The 24,465-nt window shown below is 41.4% G+C and overlaps 1 protein-coding gene across 1 annotated transcript; it reads right to left on the bottom strand.

Moving 5' to 3' along the window:
• Positions 1-2,040: 2,040 nt before the first annotated feature.
• On the bottom strand, positions 2,041-23,963 carry LOC139405934 (uncharacterized). Its single transcript, XM_071148387.1, has 10 exons — positions 23,858-23,963; positions 19,190-19,255; positions 16,065-16,301; positions 13,771-13,869; positions 13,605-13,663; positions 10,898-10,996; positions 10,503-10,665; positions 9,416-9,486; positions 3,871-3,975; positions 2,041-3,594 (listed from the first exon to the last, which is right to left on the bottom strand). The coding sequence occupies exons 2-10, from the start codon at positions 19,218-19,220 to the stop codon at positions 3,340-3,342; spliced, it is 1,119 nt and encodes a 372-aa protein (XP_071004488.1). The 5' UTR covers positions 19,221-19,255; positions 23,858-23,963; the 3' UTR covers positions 2,041-3,339.
• Between the last annotated feature and the right edge of the window lie 502 nt (positions 23,964-24,465).

Raw genomic sequence — 24,465 nt, 5'->3', positions numbered from 1 at the left:
TATTAAGAGAGTAGACATCAGTGGTCTCAGACCAACAGGATTGGGACAACCCAGAGTGGTGAAGACGTTCCTGGGGAGTCAAAGCTCTCTGGTCAGGAGACTCCCCGGGTCTCCAGAAGCAGGGTAGGTATGTGGATCAACAGGGACAAAGTGTCAGATGGTAAAGAGAGTGGAACAACACACTGAAACAAACAAATTGTTATGTTCCCCAGTTTCTGTGTTGTGGTTTTGTTTGGATGTGTGTGTTTCAGGACGGCTTCCGGAAATTCTAAGCAGCTGATTGCACCCTCTCATCAGGAGATACAGCTGTCTTCAATTATCGACTCCTTCTGAAGCTTTAAATGCCCGTGTTCGTTTGTTAGGAGAGAGAGCTGATGGTCATGTCCTGTGTTGGTTGTTGCTCTGAGACAGGTCCCCATAGGACACAGTGTTTTTGATTATTGAAATGGTTTACTTATGTTTGTATTCCTTTTAATTTGTTCCCAGGGGGGAAGGGAGTGCTTAAATATACCCGAGTATGTACTTTGTCTATGCACACTAGGTAAGACCCGTCTGGACCATCTCCTGTATTTTGGTTAGTGCGCCAGGTGGTGCTTGTTAGGTAAGTTGTGGGTAGGTAAAGTAGGAGAGGGGGCTCTTTAACTTTAACTTTCTCTGCTTTGGTTCCGTCCAGCCTCTTTTTCCAAAATTACCGTGTGACTGAATAAATTCCCTGTAAAATGTTAATTCTCTGCCTTTGTCATCCTTACTTGCACCTACAGTCCCATACCTCTTTCACTCCACGGGGAGTTGAGTTGTAGCAGGGTGTTGCGTTCCCTCTTCCTAGAGGCGTGCGTAACACCAATCCAATAGAAAATTAGATCAACTAGACATAGATGGAACTCCTAGCTGTTAGGTAGTCAATGTATTTTGGACTGAGAGGACTGGTCTCCATTGGACAAGCTGTCCTGAGACATGTCCAGGAAGGCGGTTGGCCCATAACTCTCCCAAGCAGATGACCACATAATTGACATCCTCATCAACAATTGATTATGCAACAAACTGAACCAAATCTTCAGGGGTACTGATATGTCATGAATCAAAATGAAATGACGCAACCTATTGGAAAAAATAATTTAGCAATATTCAAAGTTCAGCAAAGATCTCTATGGTAGGGGTATTTGTTTTTTAGATTTTTCTTAGCTCTTACCTGAGAAGTGGTTCACAAAGTTGGTTGAATGGATCACATTGTCATCCTCATCAACACCAGGCTTGGAGGGAGTGGAGTCATCAATGAACTTAACATGATCTCCAGGGGTCCTATTGGGACCCAAGCCTGGTGTTGAAAAGGATGGGTGATCATTTGCATTCATAGTTGCATCCATAGTCATCCATCTGCACTGTATGAGCAAGATGTCTGTTCTGTGATAAATTGTCTTTTGGTGATAACGTTTGAATTTGACATGACATTTATGCTGGTAAGATGATGCAACCTTTACAACTGTAATGATATTTCAACAATATTGCTTTAGCCATAGGCAATATACCAATCGTGTTCTATATCTATGGTTTTAGCCACAGCTACCAACAAATATTTCTATGTGGTTTTAACAGCCATCTCCATGGCAATCCAATTCTAATGAATGGTGCATAGAGGCACAGAATACAACGTTTTGTCATTTAAATGTTTTTAATCTACGTATGAATTCTGAATGGCCAATGCTTTATAAGGTACAAGTACTAAATAAGAGCGAATCTACAAGGACCTGGCCGGTTCTCTTGTAGATAATGTTTATTTTGATGCAGTATTCGGTATAGAAGTCTAGTTGATTCAAGTACAGTTACATCAATCTCTTAACAGGTGAGCTCTGCAGACGATTTCAAAGAAAATATTCATCTTTTGTTTTGGTCAAACATTTCTTCCTAGGTGTTGGCCTTTCTAGGGAGTTTTTCCTAGCCGCCGTGCTTCTACACCTGCATTGCTTGCTGTTTGGGGTTTTCGGCTGGGTTTCTGTACAGCACTTTGAGATATCAGCTGATGGGCTATATAAATACATTTGATTTGATTTATTTAATTCATATGACTTTAAAAGCAGTTGTTACAGTTTGTACACTATGCACAATGTAGAACGCATCCAACACGACACATTTATTTTAGTAATTTTTCTCCAAATATTAGATATGACATATCAGGTGTTGTATGCCAACTTTCCATGAAACTACTGCAAAAAAATATACGCTTAGACATTTTGATAACTCAATTTTATAACCCATTTTTATGAATCAATTTCCACATTGTTATGATGGTAAATTATAAGTATGAATACAGCTAAATAATAAAAGGCGTAAAACACATATTCCAGTTGTACAGTGTATGACTACGTTCACAGATATGAATTACACCTCAATGCGTCAGTAACAAATATTTCAAAAACCTTCTATAACCCAATATATATGTTTTAAAAAGTGCATAAATTGTCAATCTGTCCTTCACAACATGCTAGCGAGGACTAGGTAATAACTGAGTTATTATGCAATATCTGTAAAGATGTTTGCTTTTTGTATTGGAGAAAGTCTTTAGCCTGAGTGCCAGTCTGTTTGTGCAATCATGCCAACTCCTTGTACTGGGCATTTTTGGTTTGTCAATGAGCAATTGAGTTAGCAAGAGCACAACCAGATCTGAGACCAGGCTAGGTCTTTGCAAGTGAAACATCTAAGAAAACATGGAAGTCATCATGCAAATCACTGCCTAAAAAAATAAGATATTTATGAAAATGTCATAATTATAAACTTCATCTTACAGAAATCTCAATAAGAAAAAGCAGAATGAATTACCGTACCATACATTAGGTCACTCATCTATGATCGTAAATAGCTATCTTCTGTGTATTATGTTTTACACAGTACTGATTTATAAATGGTATGGTTGAATAGCTTTCTGTAGCCATATTAATCGTCATATTCTTCAATAAATCCCTTTAAAGCCATTTGGTTTGGACTCACATAGGGGAATCATTATCACTTATTAAATCACCTAAATCTCTCAAAAGCACATATGAGCCCTCACATACAGTATCTCAATACCTCTCATATACAAGCAAACAAACAAACAAAAACAGAGTAGGCTAGACCTACAACCAGTATAGTATTCATGTGGAATGGAAACCAGGTTTTGCCGTGCTAACTACTACCGCTACTGTTTCAATTCAAGCAATGGCTCAGTGGGTCGACACATCAGGGTTGTTCATTAAGTCACACAACAGGCAATGTTTTAAACCATTTTGCAAGGGACAAGTCAAGGTATTTCCTCCCTCTTTCAATACATTTTCTTCCGCTTGTACCCACTGAACACGACCCAGTTTAAACCAGAGAACCAATGCTGAGCAGACAAACCAGCAGAGCAGCAGTGATCAATGCTAAAGGGAAGTGAGGACCTCTAGTGGCAGAAGAAGGAACGTTCAGAGACCCATCCAGCTTGAGGCAGGATGTTATGGAGGTGTTGCAGCACTCTTGGTGGCATGTACCGGTTGTGGTCGTACACCAAGTGTTTCTTGTGCAGTCGGCATTGCAGCCTCCCATCCACATCGTTGTTGAACCAATTATCATCTTTTTCAACTGAAAAGAGAAACGTGGATTGAGAATGCATGGAGTTAGATGAGTTGAAGGATGTACGAGATTGGCGAAAAGGAAATTCTCTCTTGTCTAAGTGATGTTATTGAGACGATAACAGATAATCGTTCTTGTCGTGGCCAAATGTATTTTCCTTCTTTCGTTATAAAATGCTTAAAGTGTACATTTTGTATCCTACAGCATTTACAGTTCAATGAAGCATGTCTAGTTTGGTTATAGAATTATGAATAGGGTAGTGTGGGGGTGCACTATTAAGCCTACCTCACAGTAGGGCTGGTTGAGGGGACAAGGCATTGTGTCTTTGGTTATCCAAGTCTTGTAACAGTTCTGCTCTGTGCACTGAAACATCTGGCACTTCTTAAGTTTCTGTAAATAGATGGATGATGTTAACAAAGGCTGGTAAATTCACAGACTTTGAGTCCTATGCGCGCACGCACACACACACACACACACACACATTAGGACTGGACAATTTCCGTCTAGTCGTGTAACTGACGATTATGGATGAAGACATTCATAAAAATAAAATAAACTTTATAACTGTTTTAAAAAACAAAGTATTCACACCCTTTGACTTTTTTTGACATTTTGTTCTGTTACAAGTGGGGAAAAAATGTATGTAAATGTCGTTTTTTTTGTCAGCGATCTACACAAAATACTCTGTAATGTCAGAGTGAAAGAAATTCTAACAAGACTAAATAATTTACAAAAAATAAAACACTAATATGCAGTATCTTGATTAGATAAGTATTCAACCCCCATAACATGATGCAGCCACCACTATGCTTGAAAATATGGAGAATGGTACTCAGTAATGTGTTGTATTGGATTTGCCCCCAAACATAACACTTTGTATTCAGGACACTAAGGTATAACTTTAGTGCCTTGTTGAAAACAAAATGCATGTTTTGGAATATTTTTTACAGGCTTCTGTCTTTTCACTCTGCCAATTAGGTTAATATTGTGGAGTAATTGCAATTAAACTCATGGTGAAATCAGACCAAATGACAGATTTTTGACTAATCAGACCAAAGGAAAGATTTCCACCGGTCTAATGTCCATTGCTTGTGTTTCTTGGCCCAAGCAAGTCTATTCTTCTAATTGGTGTCCTTTAGTAGTGGTTCATTTGCAGCAATTCAACCATGAAGACCTGATTAACCCAGTCTCTTCTGTATAGTTGATTTTGTGTCTGTTACTTGAACTCTGTGAAGCATTTATTTGGGCTGCAATTTCTGAGGCTGGTAACTCTAATGAACTTATCCTCTGCAGCAAAGGTAACTCTGGGTCTTCCTTTCCTGTGGCGGTCCTCATGAGAGCCAGTTTCATCATAGCGCTTGATGGTTTTTGCGACTGCACTTGAAGAAACTTTTAAAGTTCTTAAATGTTCCACATTGACTGACCTTCATGTCTTAAAGGAATGATGGACTGTCATTTACTAAATAGGGCTATCTTCTGTATACCACCCCTACCTTGTCACAACACAACTGATTGGCTCAAACGCAATAAGAAGGAAAGAAATTCCACAAATTAACTTTTAAGAAGGCACACCTGTTAATTGAAATGCATTCCAGGACTACCTCATGAAGCTGGTTGAGAGAATGCCAAGAGTGTGCAAAGCTGTCATCAAGGCAAAGGGTGTTTACTTTGAAGAATCTCAAAAACACTTTTTTGGTTACTACATAATTCCATATGTGTTATTTCATAGTTTTGATGTCTTCAATAGTTTTGATGTCTTCAAACCCACCGCTGGTGTGCGTGGCCAAAGACGGGTGGTCAGAGGACATGAAAATAGACCTCTTTGGCCACACCAGAGAGAGTTACAGAGGGTCAAAGATCATACCCCCAAGACATGCTAACCTCTCACCATTACCAATAACAGGGGAGGTTAGCATATCTTGGGTGTGTGATCTTTGATCCTCTGTAACTTTCTCACACATCAGTATTCACGATTTATTCAGGATTATGTGTAATCATGGTAGCATCCACTTTAATGTAGAAAGTATTTTAAAATATATTCTATTCACTATAAACGTGATTCCAAAATGATACAATACATTATCTACATTGATCTGAAACACAACCAAAACAAACAGCAAATGCAGCAAACAAGTTAGTAGAGTCACAAGCTTTATGAGGCAATACTAGGCCATTACATCATGGCCTAAGTGTCAACAGTATGTTTATGTTGTAAATTGACCATATTGAATTACCATTGTAATTGCTCACACATTGATGTCAGATATGCACCTACCCCAATGCTCTGTTGCTGATGACTGGAATGAATGCAGGAGCAGATTTCAGAAGGAGGACAAGACACTATTTGTGACTGATGACTGATATAAGGGCATGTATGTGGTGGCTTATATTATTATGATGGTCATAATTCTTCTTGACAGTGTCGTGTATTTTCTTAGTCCAAGTGAAGTGACACAGGATGGTCATAATGCTTCATGACAGTGTAATAATGTGTATTTTCTACAAGTTATTTAGAATATGATGAAAAAAACATGACTGTAAAGACTTCATTACAACAAAGGATTTAAGAAACAAAAATTGAAATGAAAGGAAACTTCTTGGCAGGGATTAAAAAAACTTTGATAACCAGCCATAAAATAACACAATACAGTGGGGGGGAAAGTATTTAGTCAGCCACCAATTGTGCAAGTTCTCCCACTTAAAAAGATGAGATGCCTGTAATTTTCATCATAGGTACACTTCAACTATGACAGACAAAATGAGGGAAAAAAATCCAGAAAATCACATTGTAGGATTTTTAATGAATTTATTTGCAAATTATGGTGGAAAATAAGTATTTGGTCACCTATAAACAAGCAAGATTTCTGGCTCTCACAGACCTGTAACTTCTTTAAGAGGCTCCTTTGTCCTCCCCTCGTTACCTGTATTAATGGCACTTGTTTGAACTTGTTATCAGCATAAAAGACACCTGTCCACAACCTCAAACAGTCAAACTCCAAACTCGTCTGAAGTTTGCTAGAGAGCATTTGGATGATCCAGAAGAAGATTGGGAGAATGTCATATGGTCAGATGAAACCAAAATATAACTTTTTGGTAAAAAGTCAACTCGTCGTGTTTGGAGGACAAAGAATGCTAAGTTGCATCCAAAGAACACCATACCTACTGTGAAGCATGGGGGTAGAAACATCCTGCTTTGGGGCTGTTTTTCTGCAAAGGGACCAGGACGACTGATCCGTGTAAAGGAAAGAATGAATGGGGCCATGTATCGTGAGATTTTGAGTGAAAACCTCCTTCCATCAGCAAGGGCATTGAAGATGAAACGTGGCTGGGTCTTTCAGCATGACAATGATCCCAAACACACCGCCCGGGCAACGAAGGAGTGGCTTCATAAGAAGCATTTCAAGGTCCTGGAGTGGCCTTGCCAGTCTCCAGATCTCAACCTCATAGAAAATCTTTGGAGGGAGTTGAAAGTCCGTGTTGCCCAGCAACAGCCCCAAAACATCACTGCTCTAGAGGAGATCTGCATGGAGGAATGGGCCAAAATACCAGCAACAGTGTGTGAAAACCTTGTGAAGACTTACAGAAACGTTTGACCTCTGTCATTGCCAACAAAGGGTATATAACAAAGTATTGAGAAAAACTTTTGTTATTGACCAAATACTTATTTTCCACCATAATTTGCAAATAAATTCCTTAAAAATCCTACAATGTGATTTTCTGGATTGTTTTTTCTCATTTTGTCTGTCATAGTTGAAGTGTACCTCTCTCATCTTTTTAAGTGGGAGAACTTGCACAATTGGTGGCTGACTAAATACTTTTTTGCCCCACTGTATATGTCACAACAGATTATGACCATGCTATGACAGGTTATGTTAGCTGTTATGACATGATTATGACCGACTGGGTGCGAAGGAAAGGGTTGCCGAATTGGTAAATGTGTCATTAAGACCCCAAAATGTTTTTGAAAAATAATATTACTTGGTAAAACTAATCTCTTTGAACAATTGTATTTTTGTAAGCATGCACTATAGCTCAGTAATTTAATTATTTATTTTATCCAATCATTATTGCTCATCTTTAACAAGTGTGTCAATAATTTCGTACCTCACTGTATATACAGTGCCTTCAGAAAATATTTAGATCCCTAGACTTTTTCCATATTTTGATACGTTACAGCCCTATTCTAAAATGGATTGCATTTTTTAAATTCCTCAGCAATCTACACACAATACCCCATCATGACAAAGCAAAAACAGGCTTTTATACATATTTGGAAATGTATAAAAATAAATAAACCTTATTTACATAAGTATTCAGACCCTTTGCTATGAGACTTGAAATTAAGCTCAAGTGCATCCTGTTTCCATTGATCATCCTTGAGATGTTTCTACAACTTGATTGGAGTCCACCTGTGGTAAATTCAATTGATTGGGCATGATTTGGAAAGGCACACACCTGTCGATATAAGGTCCCACAGTTGACAGTGAATGTCAGAGCAAAAACCAAGCCATGGGGTTGAAGGAATTGTCCATAGAGCTCAGAGACAGGACTGTGTTTAGGCACAGATCTGGGGAAGGATACCAAAAAATGTCTGCAGTATTGAAGGTCCCCAAGAACACAGTGGCCTCCTTCATTCAAGTTTGGAACCACCAATACCTTGGAGGTGACCAAGAATGCGATGATCACTCTGACAGAGCTTCAGAGTTCCTCTGTGGAGATGGGAGAACCTTTCAGAAGGACAACCAAGATTATCTGGTCTGATGAAACCAAGATTGAACTCTTTGGCCTGAATGCCAAATGTCACATCTGGAGGAAACCTAGCACCATCCCTACGGTGAAGCACGGTGGTGGCAGCATCATGCTGTGGGGAAGTTTTTCAGTGACAGGGACTGGGAGACTAGTTAGGATCGAGAGAAAGATAACCTGCTCAGGACCTCAGACTGGGGCAATGGTTCACCTTCCAACAAGACAACGACCCTAAGCACACAGCCAAGACAACTTCGGGACAAGTCTCTGAATGTCCTTGAGTGGCCCAGCCAGAGCCCAGATTGAACATCTCTGGAGAGAGCTGTGCAGCAACGCTCCCAATCCAATCTGACAGAGCTTGGGAGGATCTGCAGAGAAGAATGGCAGAAACTCCCAAAATACAGGTGTGCCAAGCTTGTAGCGTCATACCCAAGAAGAGTCAAGGCTGTAATCACTGCCAAAGGTGCTTCAACAAAGTACTGAGTAAAGGGTCTGAATACTTATTAGGTATTCAGACCCTTTACTCAGTACTTTGTTGAAGCACATTAAAAGCTTGGTGATATTTCAGTTTATAAAATGTTTATATATTTATATATTTGCAAAAATGTCTAAACCAGTTTTTGCTCTGTCATTATGGGTTATTGTCTGTAGATTGATGAGGGGGAACAAAACGATTTAATCCATTTTAAAATAACTTAACAAAATGTGGAAAAAGTCAAGGGGTCTGAAAACTTTCCGAATGCACTCAGCTGCAACAGCACCGTCTTTAAAACTATTATAATGGTGACCGCAGTCACTTGGCTGAACAATAACTGTCATCCAAAATTCCATGACCGTCACAGCCCTAACACACACACACACACACACACACACACACACACACACACACACACACACACACACACACACACACACACACACACACACACACACACACACACACACACACACACACACACACACACACTCCCAGATTGCCCCTTCAATGTGTATAGAAATTTACCCTAACACATTGGGAAATTTACTTTAGTTGCCCTACATTAACCTGAGAACTTCAAGTTGCCGCCCAGAAGCTCGTTCTTACATTGGTTGGTATAGCAGTTGTAGTGGTGGCTGCTGCTGTGGTTGTGGTGGTTGTCATCATCACTGTAGTCACTGGAGGAACAATTAAAATATATATATTTTTTAGATGACTCATGTCTCAATACTGTATATAGTACATTGTACTTTCATGCACATATAATGCAATTCAGATTTATTCAAAGTAAATAGCATGTTTTACAAATTAAAGGAATAGTGATAAGATACTGTGCATTGTACTTGCACCTCAGTATTTCTACCTGCACATTCATCTTCTGCACATCAATCACTCCTGTGTTTAATTGGCATATTGTAATTACTTTGCCACCATGGCCTATTTATTGCCTTACCCCCCTTATCTTACCTCATTTGCACACCCTGTATAGACTTTTTCTACTGTATTATTGACTGTATGTTTGTTTATTCCATGTGTAACTCTGTGTTGTTGTATGTGTCGAACTGCTTTGCATTATTCTTGGCCAGGTCGCAGTTGTAAATGAGAACTTATTCTCAACCTGCCTTCCTAGTTAAATAAAGGTGAAATAAAAAAGTTTAAAAAATGGTCAGAAAACTAATCGTTCAACAGACCAACAGACATAACTCAGCCCCATACAGTAACAGTCTCCCAATTGATGTGGTGGTGATACATGTAAACATGAATCTCTTACAGTAAAAGACAGGATTTTTACAGGCTCACCAACTCCAACACTAAGAGCACCATAGTACGGTTTGACTGACTTTACTGAGTCTAGCGCACAGTTTACAAGGAAACTGAAGAAATGCAGAATAGCATAGAAAACAGTCATTATACAGGGCACTTAGATATCAAATCTAGGACATTTATTTTTTTAATGAGTGGGCTAGCCCCACTCCTTAGGTATTTTTATGTGTTTATTAGACAGGATGGATAGAGGAAAGTAAGGAGGAGAGAGGGTGCTTGAGCAGTGGGATGGATTTGAACCCATCCTTTCAGAGGTACACAGTGCATGTGATCCAGAGGCAGCGGTTTAAACCAGTGGACCACCACAGGCCACAGGACATTGATTTTCTTTATTGTATAAAAAAATGATTGGAAAATAAAAAAGGTTTACCTGTTGTAGTGTTTGGGCGAACCATGGAGGCCAGGGTGGAGCGAAGACAGCCAGTGGAGTTGCAGCATCCCATGGTACAGTTGGTCTGAGTGTTATTGACACAGGCATTCCTGCAGGAGGAACTGCAGCCACCGGTGTAAGTCATGTCTTCCTGTCTCTTCAGCTGAGAAGGCATCACACACATTTTGTTAGCACACTCTTAAAAACAAATACACATACATTTTTTTTTGTTGCTATTGTTAATCAAGGGAATAAAAGATGAAGTCGGAACAACATTCTGGTATTGTTTAATCAAAAGCAACTGACAAATCAAAAGTAAACGGTGTGAAACGTTTAGTAGTAGGGCCAGGAAGATTATATTAAAATAGGTGTGACACGCATAGCGTATACTGTACCTCACAGAAGGTGATATTAGCGTTGCATGAAACAGAAGTCCTATTCATGTACACATCGTAGCAGTCTGAGTAGTTACAGGAGAACTGGCGACAGGATATCTATGAGAGAGAGAGAGAGAGAGAGAGAGAGAGAGAGAGAGAGAGAGAGAGAGAGAGAGATGGCATCAGAGAAAGAGAGAGACGATCAGAGCACCTCATCTATCTATGCTTTCTCTAAACAATCAAACAGCAATATCGGTCCGACTTTGAATGAAGTACAACTTAGAAAGTCTTTACAGCATACATAAAGTTTTCACTACACAGATCAACTGTACTTGTATGTCATACTCTATAATAAAGGGTGCATGAAGGCTGCCATGACCAATGTAGAGGGCAATGCTAAATGTGACATAGTTGGCTATTTCCCCCCAAAACGGTGCTTTATAAAGGGCGACATCGTGCTAATCGATGTGAAATTGCTTGTCTTCAGGAAAGCTCCCAGATAAGGCCTTAAAAGGGATGGAAAGCGGACCACATGTATCATGAAATAATCTCTCCTACCAAGTTACTTCATTCCTCAGTGCCAACATGCACTGACACAAACACGGACCCAGTCATCATCCCCTCAACCCCCTCACCCCCACACTATGGTGATGTACACTCAGTGGTTGAAGTGGACTGCAAAACAAACAGTCTGTATCCACTTAGAGTTTTTTTTCCCTCAATCAATTTGGCACATTTTTCAGATGTAAGGGGGTGTATTTTCAAAACACTGAGTAATGCCCATTATCTTATGTTCAGGCCCTTTCATTGTGCATTAATTGGCGTTGAATACATGTTTAACCTCTGAGTCATACATGCAAAATCTACGTTTTTCATGAAATACCATAAGAATATTTAGTTTAGTCACCTATACATCAGATAATAATAAGACTCGTTGTTTAACTAACATTTATTCCAACAGCAAAAAATACTAGATACAATTTTCAAAACTGTTCTTTTTAGTAGATGGTAGATGGTAAATACCATTTTCCATACAGTATTTAGCTATAACTTGACGGCAAATTTTACGGCAAACCAATTTTTTTTAATCAGTTGTGGTATCCTTAAACAGTACATAAGTAAAATAAAGAATCAGATGTATTGTAAAGCTGATGCAGTATAACCTGTTTCTCTGCTTGGCAAGATGAATCAGGTTACAGTGTATCAATTACACTTAGATAAAGAGTGGAATATATTGTTAGACGATATATAAAGGGTTTATTGTTTCGTTGGTTTGTTTAAGCTTGAAGCCTACACATTTGCAGCTAAAAGCTGAATTGCAGTATAGGTCAACAGATACAAAAAATTAAAAAAATGTACTGTAAATTGACATAACAATTAGGTAGATTAACAAAACAAAAAAATTGATGTTGATGAAGCCAGCTCTGAGAGTTCCGTCACAACAGAGTGTACCCACTTATGACAGAGACGGGCGCTTCTGACAACCCACTGGAGTTATGCCAGATGATCGATGCCAGATGATCGATGCCAGACGGTGCAGTTGGCTTGCTGGCCCTGATGTCGTTCTCAGCTCAACATCTCTGTAGCCTGGACATAGTACTCCTCCACAACTAACGAGTAGCACCCACAGGTGATGCCTCTGAAACTGCTACGGCGCAAAAAAAGTCCAGAGCTATAGTCATCAGTCCAGAGCAATAGTCATCAGTCCAGAGCTATAGTCATCAGTCCAGAGCTATAGTCATCAGTCCAGAGCTATAGTCATCAGTCCAGAGCTATAGTCATCAGTCCAGAGCAATAGTCATCAGTCCAGAGCTATAGTCATCAGTCCAGAGCTATAGTCATCAGTCCAGAGCTATAGTCATCAGTCCAGAGCTATAGTCATCAGTCCAGAGCTATAGTCATCAGTCCAGAGCTATAGTCATCAGTCCAGAGCAATAGTCATCAGTCCAGAGCTATAGTCATCAGTCCAGAGCTATAGTCATCAGTCCAGAGCAATAGTCAGCCGTCCAGAGCTATAGTCATCAGTCCAGAGCTATAGTCATCAGTCCAGAGCAATAGTCATCAGTCCAGAGCTATAGTCATCAGTCCAGAGCTATAGTCATCATTCCAGAGCTATAGTCATCAGTCCAGAGCAATAGTCATCCCCATTTCCATAATGCAGTCCAGTCTCATTCGTCAAGAAGCCGGTGCTTTGTGAGATCTTTTATATGCAAACATTAGCTAGCTAACTAGAGCCAAACCACACAGTAGACTTGCCATCAGTCCTTCAACGCCATGGGTGAAAACAACCAGATATACACAATAAACACTAAATGATTTAGCAAAAACAAAAAACATTTAAAATCATCAAAAATATGTAGAAAATATGAAGAGCACCTTATGGTGCCATGGCAACCACAGAGCACATTATATTGATCGGTTAGCAGACAACGTCATGGAAATGATGCACACGCTTCCAAGAGGCGCATATCAGCAAATTCAACTGAATTGTTTTCTAAGACAATTTGCAATAATTACAAGCACTATTTACTTGGTGGCCTCGTGAATGATGTTGAACAAAACATGTGCAAGGAAGGTTGCTATTAATGATACTGCAACAATTCACAAAGGTGTCATGATTGGCTTCATAAAGATGATATAGATGCATTATGTATACCCACTTCAAATAAAGTGTGAACATAATATCATATCATATACTACTATACTGCTAAAGTACTAGACTCACCATGGTCATGCCACTGGTGCCCCATGAGGTAGTATTGTCCGTGCTTGTGGTTCCACTACCTATGTTAGCAAGGACAAAATGTAGTGTGAGAGAAAAGTGGCAAAAAATATATATCTACCATATATCCTGAATGTGAATTCATAAAACAATCAGTATTTTGTTTTACCCGCCACTGTATTCCTTGAGTTGTCAATGGTTACACTTCTTGAAGTGGAGGTCATGGCTGTTGTCATTGAACCTACACTGGACGAATTGGAGGTAGTTGCTGAGTCCGATGCCATTGTAGGATTCATAGAAGAAATGCCAGACAACATGGGTTGGGGAGTAACGGATCAGTTACACGTCAGGGATTAAAAAAAAAAAAAAAACGGTAACTGTGATGAGTTACCAACACACATATTGTAATCAGATTACAGATACTTTTAAAATTACGAGGTGATTACTTCTAGGATTACTTTTCAATTCAGAAAAGATGTTCGCAAAGAAAATCTTTGGCACGTCTGTTTTCTCATTGACATTCAAATCAGCATTGGCAAACACTGGTGGAACAAAATAAGCTTGTTCTCTGACCAAAAGTCAGAGACCACTATGATGACACACCAAATGTGTTTGATCAATCGCTGGAAAAGAGCACAAATAGATTTTTGTAGGCTACAGTCCAAGCTATGTCTTCCAATGGTGCGACTGCTGTCAGCATCCCAAGATTATCCAACTAGAATAAACGCTTGTGGGTAAGGATGACAGCAGTGGTGTAGTCTACGGCGATATGGATATCATGTATTATTGATATCTACATAGCTCATTGATGTGAATCACACTGCTGCTCTCTCATTTAGCTATTTGCACCTTACGGATTGTGGTTGTTGTGCATGGCTGTTCACAAATCCAAATGTGTATTTGAACTCAAATGGTTGAATTCAAGAAGTTTCAGCTGCCTATCAATCATTGTTTTTGAAACCAGTGGACAGCCAGTGAAAATGTGCTCTTACAACAGCTGCATAGTGCGGAAATAGTGCGGAAATTGAACCAAATTGAGATGGTTTGGGATGAGTTGAATCGCAGAGTGAAGGAAAAGCAGCCAACAAGTGCTCAGCAAATGTGGGAACTCTTTCAAGACCGTTGGAAAAGCATTCCAGGTGAAGCTGGTTGAGAGAATGCCAAGAGTGTGCAAAGCTGTCATCAAGGAAAATGGTGGCTACTTTGAAGAGTCTCAAATATAAAATATTTTTTGATTTGTTTAACACTTTTTTTGCTTACTACATGATTCCATATGTGTTATTTTATAGTTTTGATGTCTTCACTATTATTCTACAATGTAGAACACAGTAAGAAATAAAGAAAAACCTTTGAATGAGTAGGTGTTCTAAAACGTTTGACCGGTAGTGATATATATATATATATATATATATATGTATATATATATATATACACATATGTCCATTGATTCTTGAAGAATATAACTTATAAATGCCTCATGAGCTCAGTTCAACTGTCACACTCCACGATAACCCAAAATATAAGCTTGTTTTTCTCCAATGTTTGTAAACATTGTAAATGGAAACAAATACTGTATAGCCTCATAACATGGTTAAAACAATCATTTGGATATCATGATTGGTCTGTCCTTGCATCCATAGCTCTGTCTATTAATCTGAGAGTGGTTACATTTCTCCAGGCCCATCCCTCAGCGTTTTACCAAAACAGAGGCGGGGCGACAATTTTGCTATTGTTTCATCTGTGGACTTGCCCTTTAAAAAGCTGCATATTATCAACATATCAAAGTGTCACCAACAAAAAGGTCAACAATAGGCCTATAGCAAATGCAGCATATGGCGTTCATTTTTCACATGTAAATAGCACTTTTCAGTAGTGCTCAAAGCATAACATTTCATGAGCTCAACATATATTTACAACTCAAATCAATGAGCCCAATCAGTCCTCCATGACAACAAAATCATAAACAACAGAGTAGGGCTGGCTACTAAGTCCTTAGTTTTGGGGTTATGCTCAGGTAATACAATTTGGCAAATCTATACTTCCATATTTCCAAGTCCTATTCTTGAAGATCAAGGGGTATAACAACTATTGTAATGACTGGAATTCTGATAGACTTTGTTTTTATGTAAAGATATACTGTAATTTAATCGTATTTCTATATGTAGTAGAAAGCTGTGGGTTACAAGAAGCCCACATAACCAACCCATAAAGTAAAATGTATCATCCATATATGGCCATCTATGTAAACTTAAACATTGATTTATCCTGCAATAGATGTTATTCAATTGGTAACATACATGTTTGTCTTCTTCTCATGCCTCTTAAGAGGAAAGTAATCTAAAAGTAACTTAATGTAATCAGATTACGTTACTGAGCTTGGGTAATCCAAAAGTTACGTTACTGATAAACATTTTGGACAGGTAACTAGTAACTGTAACGGATTACATTTAGAAAGGAACCTACCAAACCCTGCAGATGACATTGCAGCATTCGTAGAAGAAATGGCAGACGACATTGTAGCTTGAGCTGTGGTAACTGTCATCGTAGCTGTTGCAGAGACAGTACTCATGGCAGTTGACAACACAATTGTTGCAGCCACCGTGGTTGTAGCATTGGTCGTTGAATTGGAACTCGAGGTTGTGTTTTGTCCTGAAACAAATGACGATGGCTGCAGTCCCAGTAGTAAGAAGAGCAGGAGGCCTGTTCAGAGAGAAAAGAGAGGCATACAGCTGTCATCATTTAGCAGGTCCTGTATATTAAACATAACTAGCTGTTAACCATGCGTGTTATTGTCATAGTCATGTGGGAAGTAAGCCTCTGTTGTTCGGCTAGATGAGTTTTTCCTTACGAAAAAAGTTTGCTTTCAGAGTGCAGTATAGCTGCAGGACTCTGCAGTTTAGCTCCAGTTAGAGTGCAGTATAACTGCAGTATAACTTTTTTTTTATGTCAGTAAATTTGCAGTGTAACTGCAGTTGCAGGTACGGTCTGGAATCTTAAAGACACAATCTGGGATCTGAAAATCTGTCCATTTCAATTCTTGATATTTACCCATTGATTCTTGTCACGCCCTGACCTGAGTATTCTTTGTTTTCTTTATTGTTTTGGTTAGGTCAAGGTGTGACATGGGTGATGTATGTGTTTTTGTACTGTCTAGGGGTTCTGTAGGTTTATGGGGTTGTTTATCATCTAGGTGTTTATATATGTATATGGATGCCTAGATTGGTTCTCAATTAGAGGCAGGTATTTATCGTTGTCTCTGATTGGGAACCATACTTAGGCAGCCATCTTCTTTGGGTATTCCGTGGGTTATTGTCTATGTGTAGTTGCCTGTGTCTGCACTCGTTGTCATAGCATCACGTTCGTTTTGTTGTTTTTGTTTAAGTGTTCTTCGTGTTTTTCATCATTCAACAAAATAATGGATTCACACCACGCTGCGCTTTGGTCTACTCCATACGACGATCGTGACAGAACAACCCACCATAAAAGGACCAAGCAGCGTGATTGGGAGGAACAGCGCTTAATAGAGAAATGGACCCGGGAGAAGGACGAATGGGTAACAACCTGGGAGGAGATTGAGAGTTGGTTGATCGATCCAGGGAGAGTGCCAGAGCCTGCATGGGATTCTTTGGAACAGTGCGAGGAGGGAGAATGGAGGAACGGCGAAGATATAAGGGTACAGGCTAGCACGGAAGCCCGAGAGGCAGCCCCAATATTTTTTGGGGGAGGGGGACACGAGGAGATTGGCTAAGTCAGGTAGGAGATCTGAGCCAACTCCTTGTGCTTACCGTGGGGAGCGTGTAACTGGTCAGACACCTTGTTATGCAGAGATGCGCACGGTGTCTCCAGTGCGCATTTCTAGCCCGGTGCGCTATATTCCAGCTCCTCGCATTGGCCGGGCTAGAATGAGCATCCAGCCAGGACGGGTTGTGTCAGCTTTACACTCCAGACCTCCAGTACGCCTCCACAGCCCAGTTCGTCCTGTGCCTGCTCTCCGCACTCGCCCTGAGGTGCGTGTCCCCAGCCCAGTACCACCAGTGCCAACACCATGCGCCAGGTTTCCTGTGCGTCTCCAGAGCCCTGTACGCCCTGTTCCTCCTCCCCGCACTCTCCCTGAGGTGCGTGTCTCCAGCCCGGTACCACCAGTGCCGGCACCACGCACCAGGCCACCAGTGCGCCTCCAGGGTCCAGTACTCCCTGTTCCTGCTCCTCGCACTCGCCCTGAGGTGCGTGTCCCCAGCACGGTACCACCAGTGCCGACACCACGCACCAGGCCTACAGTGCGCCTCACCAGTCCAGAGCATCCGGCAACAGTACCCAGCCCAGAGCGACCAGCTACAGTACCCAGCCCAGAGCGTCCGGCTACAGTACCCAGTCCAGAGCGTCCGGGCTACAGTACCCAGTACAGAGCGTCCGGCTACAGTACCCAGTCCAGAGCGTCCGGCTACAGTACCCAGTCCAGAGCGTCCGGCAACAGTACCCAGTCCAGAGCGTCCGGCAACAGTACCCAGTCCAGAGCATCCGGCAACAGAATATAGACCGGAACCTCCTACGACGGGCCGCAGACCGGAACCTACCACGATGGGTCGCAGTCCGGAGTCTACCACGACGGGTCGCAGTCCGGAACCTACCACGACGGGTCACAGTCCGGATCCGCCAGAGTCTCCCTCCAGTCCGGATCCGCCAGAGTCTCCCTCCAGTCCGGATCCGCCAGAGTCTCCCTCCAGTCCGGATCCGCCAGAGTCTCCCTCCAGTCCGGATCCGCCAGAGTCTCCCTCCAGTCCGGATCCGCCAGAGTCTCCCTCCTGTCCGGAGCCGCCAGAGCCGTCAGCCAGCCAGGAGCCGCCAGAGCCGTCAGCCAGCCAGGAGCCGCCAGAGCCGTCAGCCAGCCAGGAGCCGCCAGAGCCGTCAGCCAACCAGGAACTGCCGATGCCGCCTGTCACGTCGGCGATGGTGGAATCTCCCTCCTGTCCGGAGCGGCCAGAGCCGCTCCTCAGTCCAGTGACGCCCTCTACGATGATCTTCAGTCCTGCACCCAAACCGCCACCGTGAAAAAGGCCCACCCGGACCCTCCCCTTTAGATTAGGTTTTGCGGCCGGAGTCCGCACCTTTGTGGGGGGGTACTGTCACGCCCTGACCTGAGTATTCTTTGTTTTCTTTATTGTTTTGGTTAGGTCAGGGTGTGACATGGGTGATGTATGTGTTTTTGAACTGTCTAGGGGTTTTGTAGGTTTATGGGGTTGTTTATCATCTAGGTATTTATTTATGTCTATGGTTGCCTAGATTGGTTCTCAATTAGAGGCAGGTGTTTATTGTTGTCTCTGATTGGGAACCATATATAGGCAGTCATCTTCTTTGGGTATTTCGTGGGTTATTGTCTATGTGTAGTTGCCTGTGTCTGCACTCGTTGTCATAGCGTCACGTTCGTTTTGTTGTTTTTGTTTAAGTGTTCTTCGTGTTTTTCATCATTCAATAAAATAATGGATTCACACCACGCTGCGCTTTGGTCTACTCCATACGACAATCGTGACAATTCTTGAATAGTATAACATTTTTTTTAGGCAATGGGCATATTTAGAAAGTAAATGTACCTGTGCCTTTAAAAAAAGCAGTTGAGGCCATAGTCTTCTGGAGGGAGTAGGAGCCCTTAGTCCAGCCTAGAAAGGGAAAGAGAAGTCACAGCGAGTTCAATTCGACCCAGTATATGTTTGCACATGATATTCATGATCTCCAGCTCCACACCAGTATCTACAGTACATGCAGTATGTGACTATCATGGCTTTGTACAAACAATAAGAAGAAAACGTTCCTAAGAAAATGAACCCCTATAATCTTAAAACAATATAAATGACGATTGTGTCCCTTTAACGATTAACACTGCTACAGTAAGACTTAGGCACAGAAGATCTTACATTTAGAAATAAACTGAGAAACAGTGAAATGTGACACCCTGAACATGGTGATGTAAAGGTTCCTTATTGTCTTCCGGCATCGTGGTTACCTGACTATTGAGTAACGCTTCCTGGAGCATGAAGAGGAGAAAAGTAATACCACAAACCACATAAGTAAAGACCAAAACCCATAGGTCTATTATGCCTTTGCTGTTGACGCATGACCTAAGTCATATTCGGTAGAGCAATCAGACTGTTTACACATCTACATTCATTATGTCCCACCTGGACTTATCCGTTGATCTTATGCCGTCATCTATCTGAGGGCTCCTCCGTAAACAATTCCCTAATTGTTCTATGGGGAAACTGATCTGATGATTGTTTGCAGTGGCCGCAGCGCCTGATTTGTAAGTCACATTTTGTTAAATGTAGGAAAGAGAGGTAGAAATGAGAGTTAGGAATAGAAAATAGGTGTTGAACTGTAAAACAACCATCTACTCACAACAACATTGTGGCTGGTAAATTACAATATTGACCATTGCCAAAATAATCAGACACAAACGTGTGGCATCAAAGGACATGATTTTTGTCCTTTGCGGTTGGCAGTCGTTCAGCCATGAACACAATTAAAATGTGTTTATTCCTCGTGATGTCCCCAGTGCAATATCACTAAGCACAGCATGTTTTTCATCCCTCCCTAGGAACCAACCACCGTCTCCTTTGGGCTCACCACCCTGGATACTGAGGGTCAAACAGTGGCGAATAGTGTCATGTTGTATAAATGATTGGAGACAGGCGCAGGAATACGTAATAGGAGGTTTCAATACTCCACCCAAAAATACAACATGCCATGAAAGGGACGGGGACGAAGCCCAAAACAAACACATATACTAAAAAACAGGGATGTAACCCAAACAAAAGGGCAAGGTAAAACCTCTAAAAAATACATGGGACAAGACCGGCAATACACAGGGCGAGACCCATAATAACAAATGCACAGCAATACATGGGACGAGACCCGTAATAACAAGTGCACAATACACGCAGCATGAAAGCTGAAATAACAAAGCACAGGTACTCACAGACCAACGGACATAGGAACAATAACCCGACAGGACAATGGTGAACAGAGGGCACATATATACAATTACTAATCAGGGGAATTGGAATCAGGTGTGCGTAATGCCTCGGGGACGACCACAGGGACGCGGTGCTGGTAGGTCAGGGCGCCGATGGTGAAAATCCCTGGTCAGCCAAGTGTCCAGGATGTCCGCCACAGGAACCCAGCACCGCTCCACTGGGCCGTCCCGCACCCCTAACGCGCTGCAGCAGCGGGACGACACAGGCCTCAAGGACGACCACAGGAACACGGTGCGGGTCGGTCGGGGTCAGTTGCAGCTGCCGAAGTTGCGTTGTTGTTGGACAGGCCAGTTGCAGCTGTCGAAGTTACATCGGCGTCGGACGGGCCAGTTGTGGCAACGTCGGACGGGCCAGTTGCAGCTGCGAAGTTGCGGCGGTGTCTGACGGGCCAGTTGTAGCTGCCGAAGTTGCGGCGGCGTCTGACGGGCCAGTTGCAGCTGCGAAGTTGCGGCGGCGTCTGACGGGCCAGTTGTAGCTGCCGAAGTTGCGGCGGCGTCTGACGGGCCAGTTGCAGCTGCGAAGTTGCGGCGGCGTCTGACGGGCCAGTTGCAGCTGCGAAGTTGCCATTCCCACTGTCTCCATTTAGGGTTGGTTATTCTGTCATGTTGTATAAATGATTGGAGACAGGTGCAGGAATTCACAATAAGGGGGTTGGTTATTCTGTTATGAAAGGCATGGGGACGAAGTCCAAAACAAACACGTATACTAAAACACAGGGATGTAACCCAAACAAAAGAGCAAGGTAAAACCTCTAATAAATACATGGGACAAGACCGACAATACACTACACGGGGCGAGACCCATAATAACAAATGCACAACAATACACGGGACGAGACCCGTAATAACAAGTGCACAATACACGCAGCACGAAAGCCGAAATAACAAAGCACAGGTACTCACAGACCAACAGACATGGGAACAATAACTGACAAGACAATGGTGAACAGAGGGCACATATATACAATTACTAATCAGGGGAATTGGAATCAGGTGTGCGTAATGAGACAGTTCAGTGACGCCTAGAGGCATGTGAAGTAGACCTCCGGAACTGGTGGACAGAATGAGCAGGAATACCAGGGAATCCGTGACAAATAGCCCACTTTAAAAAAAAGTTGGCCAAGTTGTAGGTGTGTGTGTAAAGGAGAAAGTTCATATTACTTAAAGCATATCAAATGTAATATATAATGCCATCGGAAAGTATTCAGACCCTTTGAACTTTTCTCACATTTTTCTACATTACAGCCTCAATCTAAAATGGAAGAAATAAAAAATACTTCATATTGACAAAGCGAAAACAGAATTTTAGAAATGTTTACAATTTTTAAATAAACACAGAAATACATTATTTACATAAGTATTCAGACCCTTTGCTATGAGACTCGAAATTGAGCTCAGGTGCATCCTGTTTCCATTGATCATCCTTGGGATGTTGGTACAACTTGATTGGAGTCCACTTGTGGTAAATTCAATTGTTTGGACATGATTTGGGAAGGCACACGCATGTCTGTATTAGGTCTATGCGCACTGCGCCATGTGCTACTATTACTCACAACCAGAATGACAGACCTAGGACCATAGAGATATATAGAGGACTCATCTTTGTATCTGTTTCACTTCAGTGTTTGTGACAGCATGAGGAATGGGGCAGCACCATTGAGGCAATCTCAATTTTGAAGTAGTCAATTTTGACCCGGTTTGACATGACTCCAACAGGGTCACCAGGAAGGATCAGCCAATAACATTGGAAGTCCCACCCAGTTGACTACATAAGGATCCACCCCTTCTTTTAATTTTTGCCTAAAATAACATACCCAAATATATCTGCCTGTAGCTCAGGACCTGAAGCAAGGATATGCATATTCTTGATACCATTTGAAAGGAAACACTTTGAAATTTGTCTAAATGTGAAATGAAGGACTACATTAAAATGGTGGAAGCCCTCAATGAAGCTACCCATGCTAAACGGCCTTTTGTCCACTAGAGAATATCCTTCTCTATGCATAGGACACAGGCACTTGGAACTCCGACATAGCCCAGTAAATATGAACAAAGGAAACCAGTTGAATTAAATGAACATAGCTTCTACCTCAGGAGTCTTGCAAACGTCCATGTAAACAATAAACATCGCGCCCACTCAGAGGGTGAGACATGCTAAGTTAAAATGTATCTTATCAAAACATAAATGTATAAGTGTCGCAATAAACGATACGGGGAAGGAACGACGAAACCCTGGCAATTATTGTAGGACTAAATGGGAATATAGATTTGCCACATATTCATTCAAACGTGTGAAAGCAACAGCAAGCATTTCAAAAAGAGAACAACGTGTTCTCTACTGGCGGGAGTTCGGAGAGCACAAGTGGAAAGGTGCGCCTGTGGTGCAAACTCTCTGCAGTAGGCCAATAATACATTTTAACAACACATTTCAAATGTAAGCTCCCTGAGTAAATGATCAATTTCAAGCAATTTTGACAAACTGAGGATGGATAAACGTTGTAATTACTCCACAATACTAACCTAATTGACAGAGTGAAAAGAAGGAAGCTTGTACAGAATAGAAATCCCTGAATGGTTGCCTTCCTTTCTGGCAACTGAGTTAGGAAGGATGCCTGTATCTTTGTAGTGACTGGGTGTATTGATTCACCATCCAAAGTGTAATTACGTACTTCACTATGCATGCTCAAAGGGATATTGCATGTCTGCTTATTTTGTTTTTTACCCATCTACCAATTGGTGCCCTTCTTTCCAAGTCATTGGAAAACCTCCCTGGTCTTTGTGGTTGAATCTGTGTTCTAAGTCCTTCCAATTTATTAGGTGATTTATTTAGGCTTGCCATAACAAATAGGTTGAAAACTTATTGACTAAAGACATTTTTGCTTTTCATTTTTTTATTAACTTGTAAAAATGTTTAAAAAAAAACATAATTCCACTTTGACATCATGGGGTTTTGTGTGTAGGCCAGGTACAAAAACATCTCAGTTTAATATTTTCAGAAGGCACTGCACTATGTGAAAATAGGAAAGCATTCAATGCCAGTAACATAACCTCATATTTATTGTTGTGAAGTAAACCTAAGCAACATTACTCTCTATTCTATCATCTTTAAGCAACCATGGCAACCCTCCTTGTTGAACTGAATCAGCCTGAGATAAGCAGGTAATGGCACAAAATAACGCAAACAGATTTTTAACGAAATGTTTTCCCGGAAAAACAACAACAAACTTACCTGTGTGTAGCTTTGAGCAAAAGTCTGAGGATGAAACTGTCTGTATCAGCTGTGGATGATGTGTAGAGCACCTCTCTCTTGGTCTCTCCCTCTCTCCTTTTCTACAGTGCCACTACCCTCTGTTCTTCCTAGTGACAGCACAGGAGAGACAACCTATTAAGTGGAAACTCTCACCTGCACACCCACTCAATTACTAGTCACAACTAGCAGAGAGGAGGAGACTACAGGCAGAGAGCTGGGTGGGTGGGTTTAAACTACCATACAAGGGTCCAGAGATCAAATTAGGGTAAACTTCCGGCCCGCCAACTCAATACACACCTATAATCTCAGGAACCAGGACCAAATCTGGAGTGCGCTGGCCAGTTGACAGATGGTCATGTGAGAATAATTAATACAATTATGTAATCAGACATATTCATGAAAAAAAATGTCACTGGAGCAAAGTGATACAACAGGTCATAGTCATGTCATTAACATCTGCAACCCAAAACAATCTTAGAAAAATTCTACATCTCCTTGTAAAAATTATATATATTTACCTATCACCTCATTTTCCTTTTCTTTTGCAAATAAAATGTTCCCACAGTCTTCTACAACTTAACATAAGG

The sequence above is a fragment of the Oncorhynchus clarkii genome, chromosome 3 (assembly GCF_045791955.1).
Source record: "Oncorhynchus clarkii lewisi isolate Uvic-CL-2024 chromosome 3, UVic_Ocla_1.0, whole genome shotgun sequence".
NCBI classification, from domain to species: Eukaryota; Metazoa; Chordata; class Actinopteri; order Salmoniformes; family Salmonidae; genus Oncorhynchus; species Oncorhynchus clarkii.
This window is presented reverse-complemented; position numbering and strand designations above follow the sequence as displayed.

What these genes read in the sequence shown, in the direction of transcription:
- LOC139405934 (XM_071148387.1), bottom strand. Translation starts at nt 19,220, where the DNA reads ATGGCCTCAACTGCTTTTTTTAAAGGCACAG. An exon ending in TCGCCCAAACACTACAACAG is followed by an intron (nt 9,487 to 10,502) that starts GTAAACCTTTTT and finishes TTGTTCCTCCAG; the next exon opens with TGACTACAGTGATGATGACA. An exon ending in CAACTGCTATACCAACCAAT is followed by an intron (nt 3,976 to 9,415) that starts GTAAGAACGAGC and finishes ATCTATTTACAG; the next exon opens with AAACTTAAGAAGTGCCAGAT.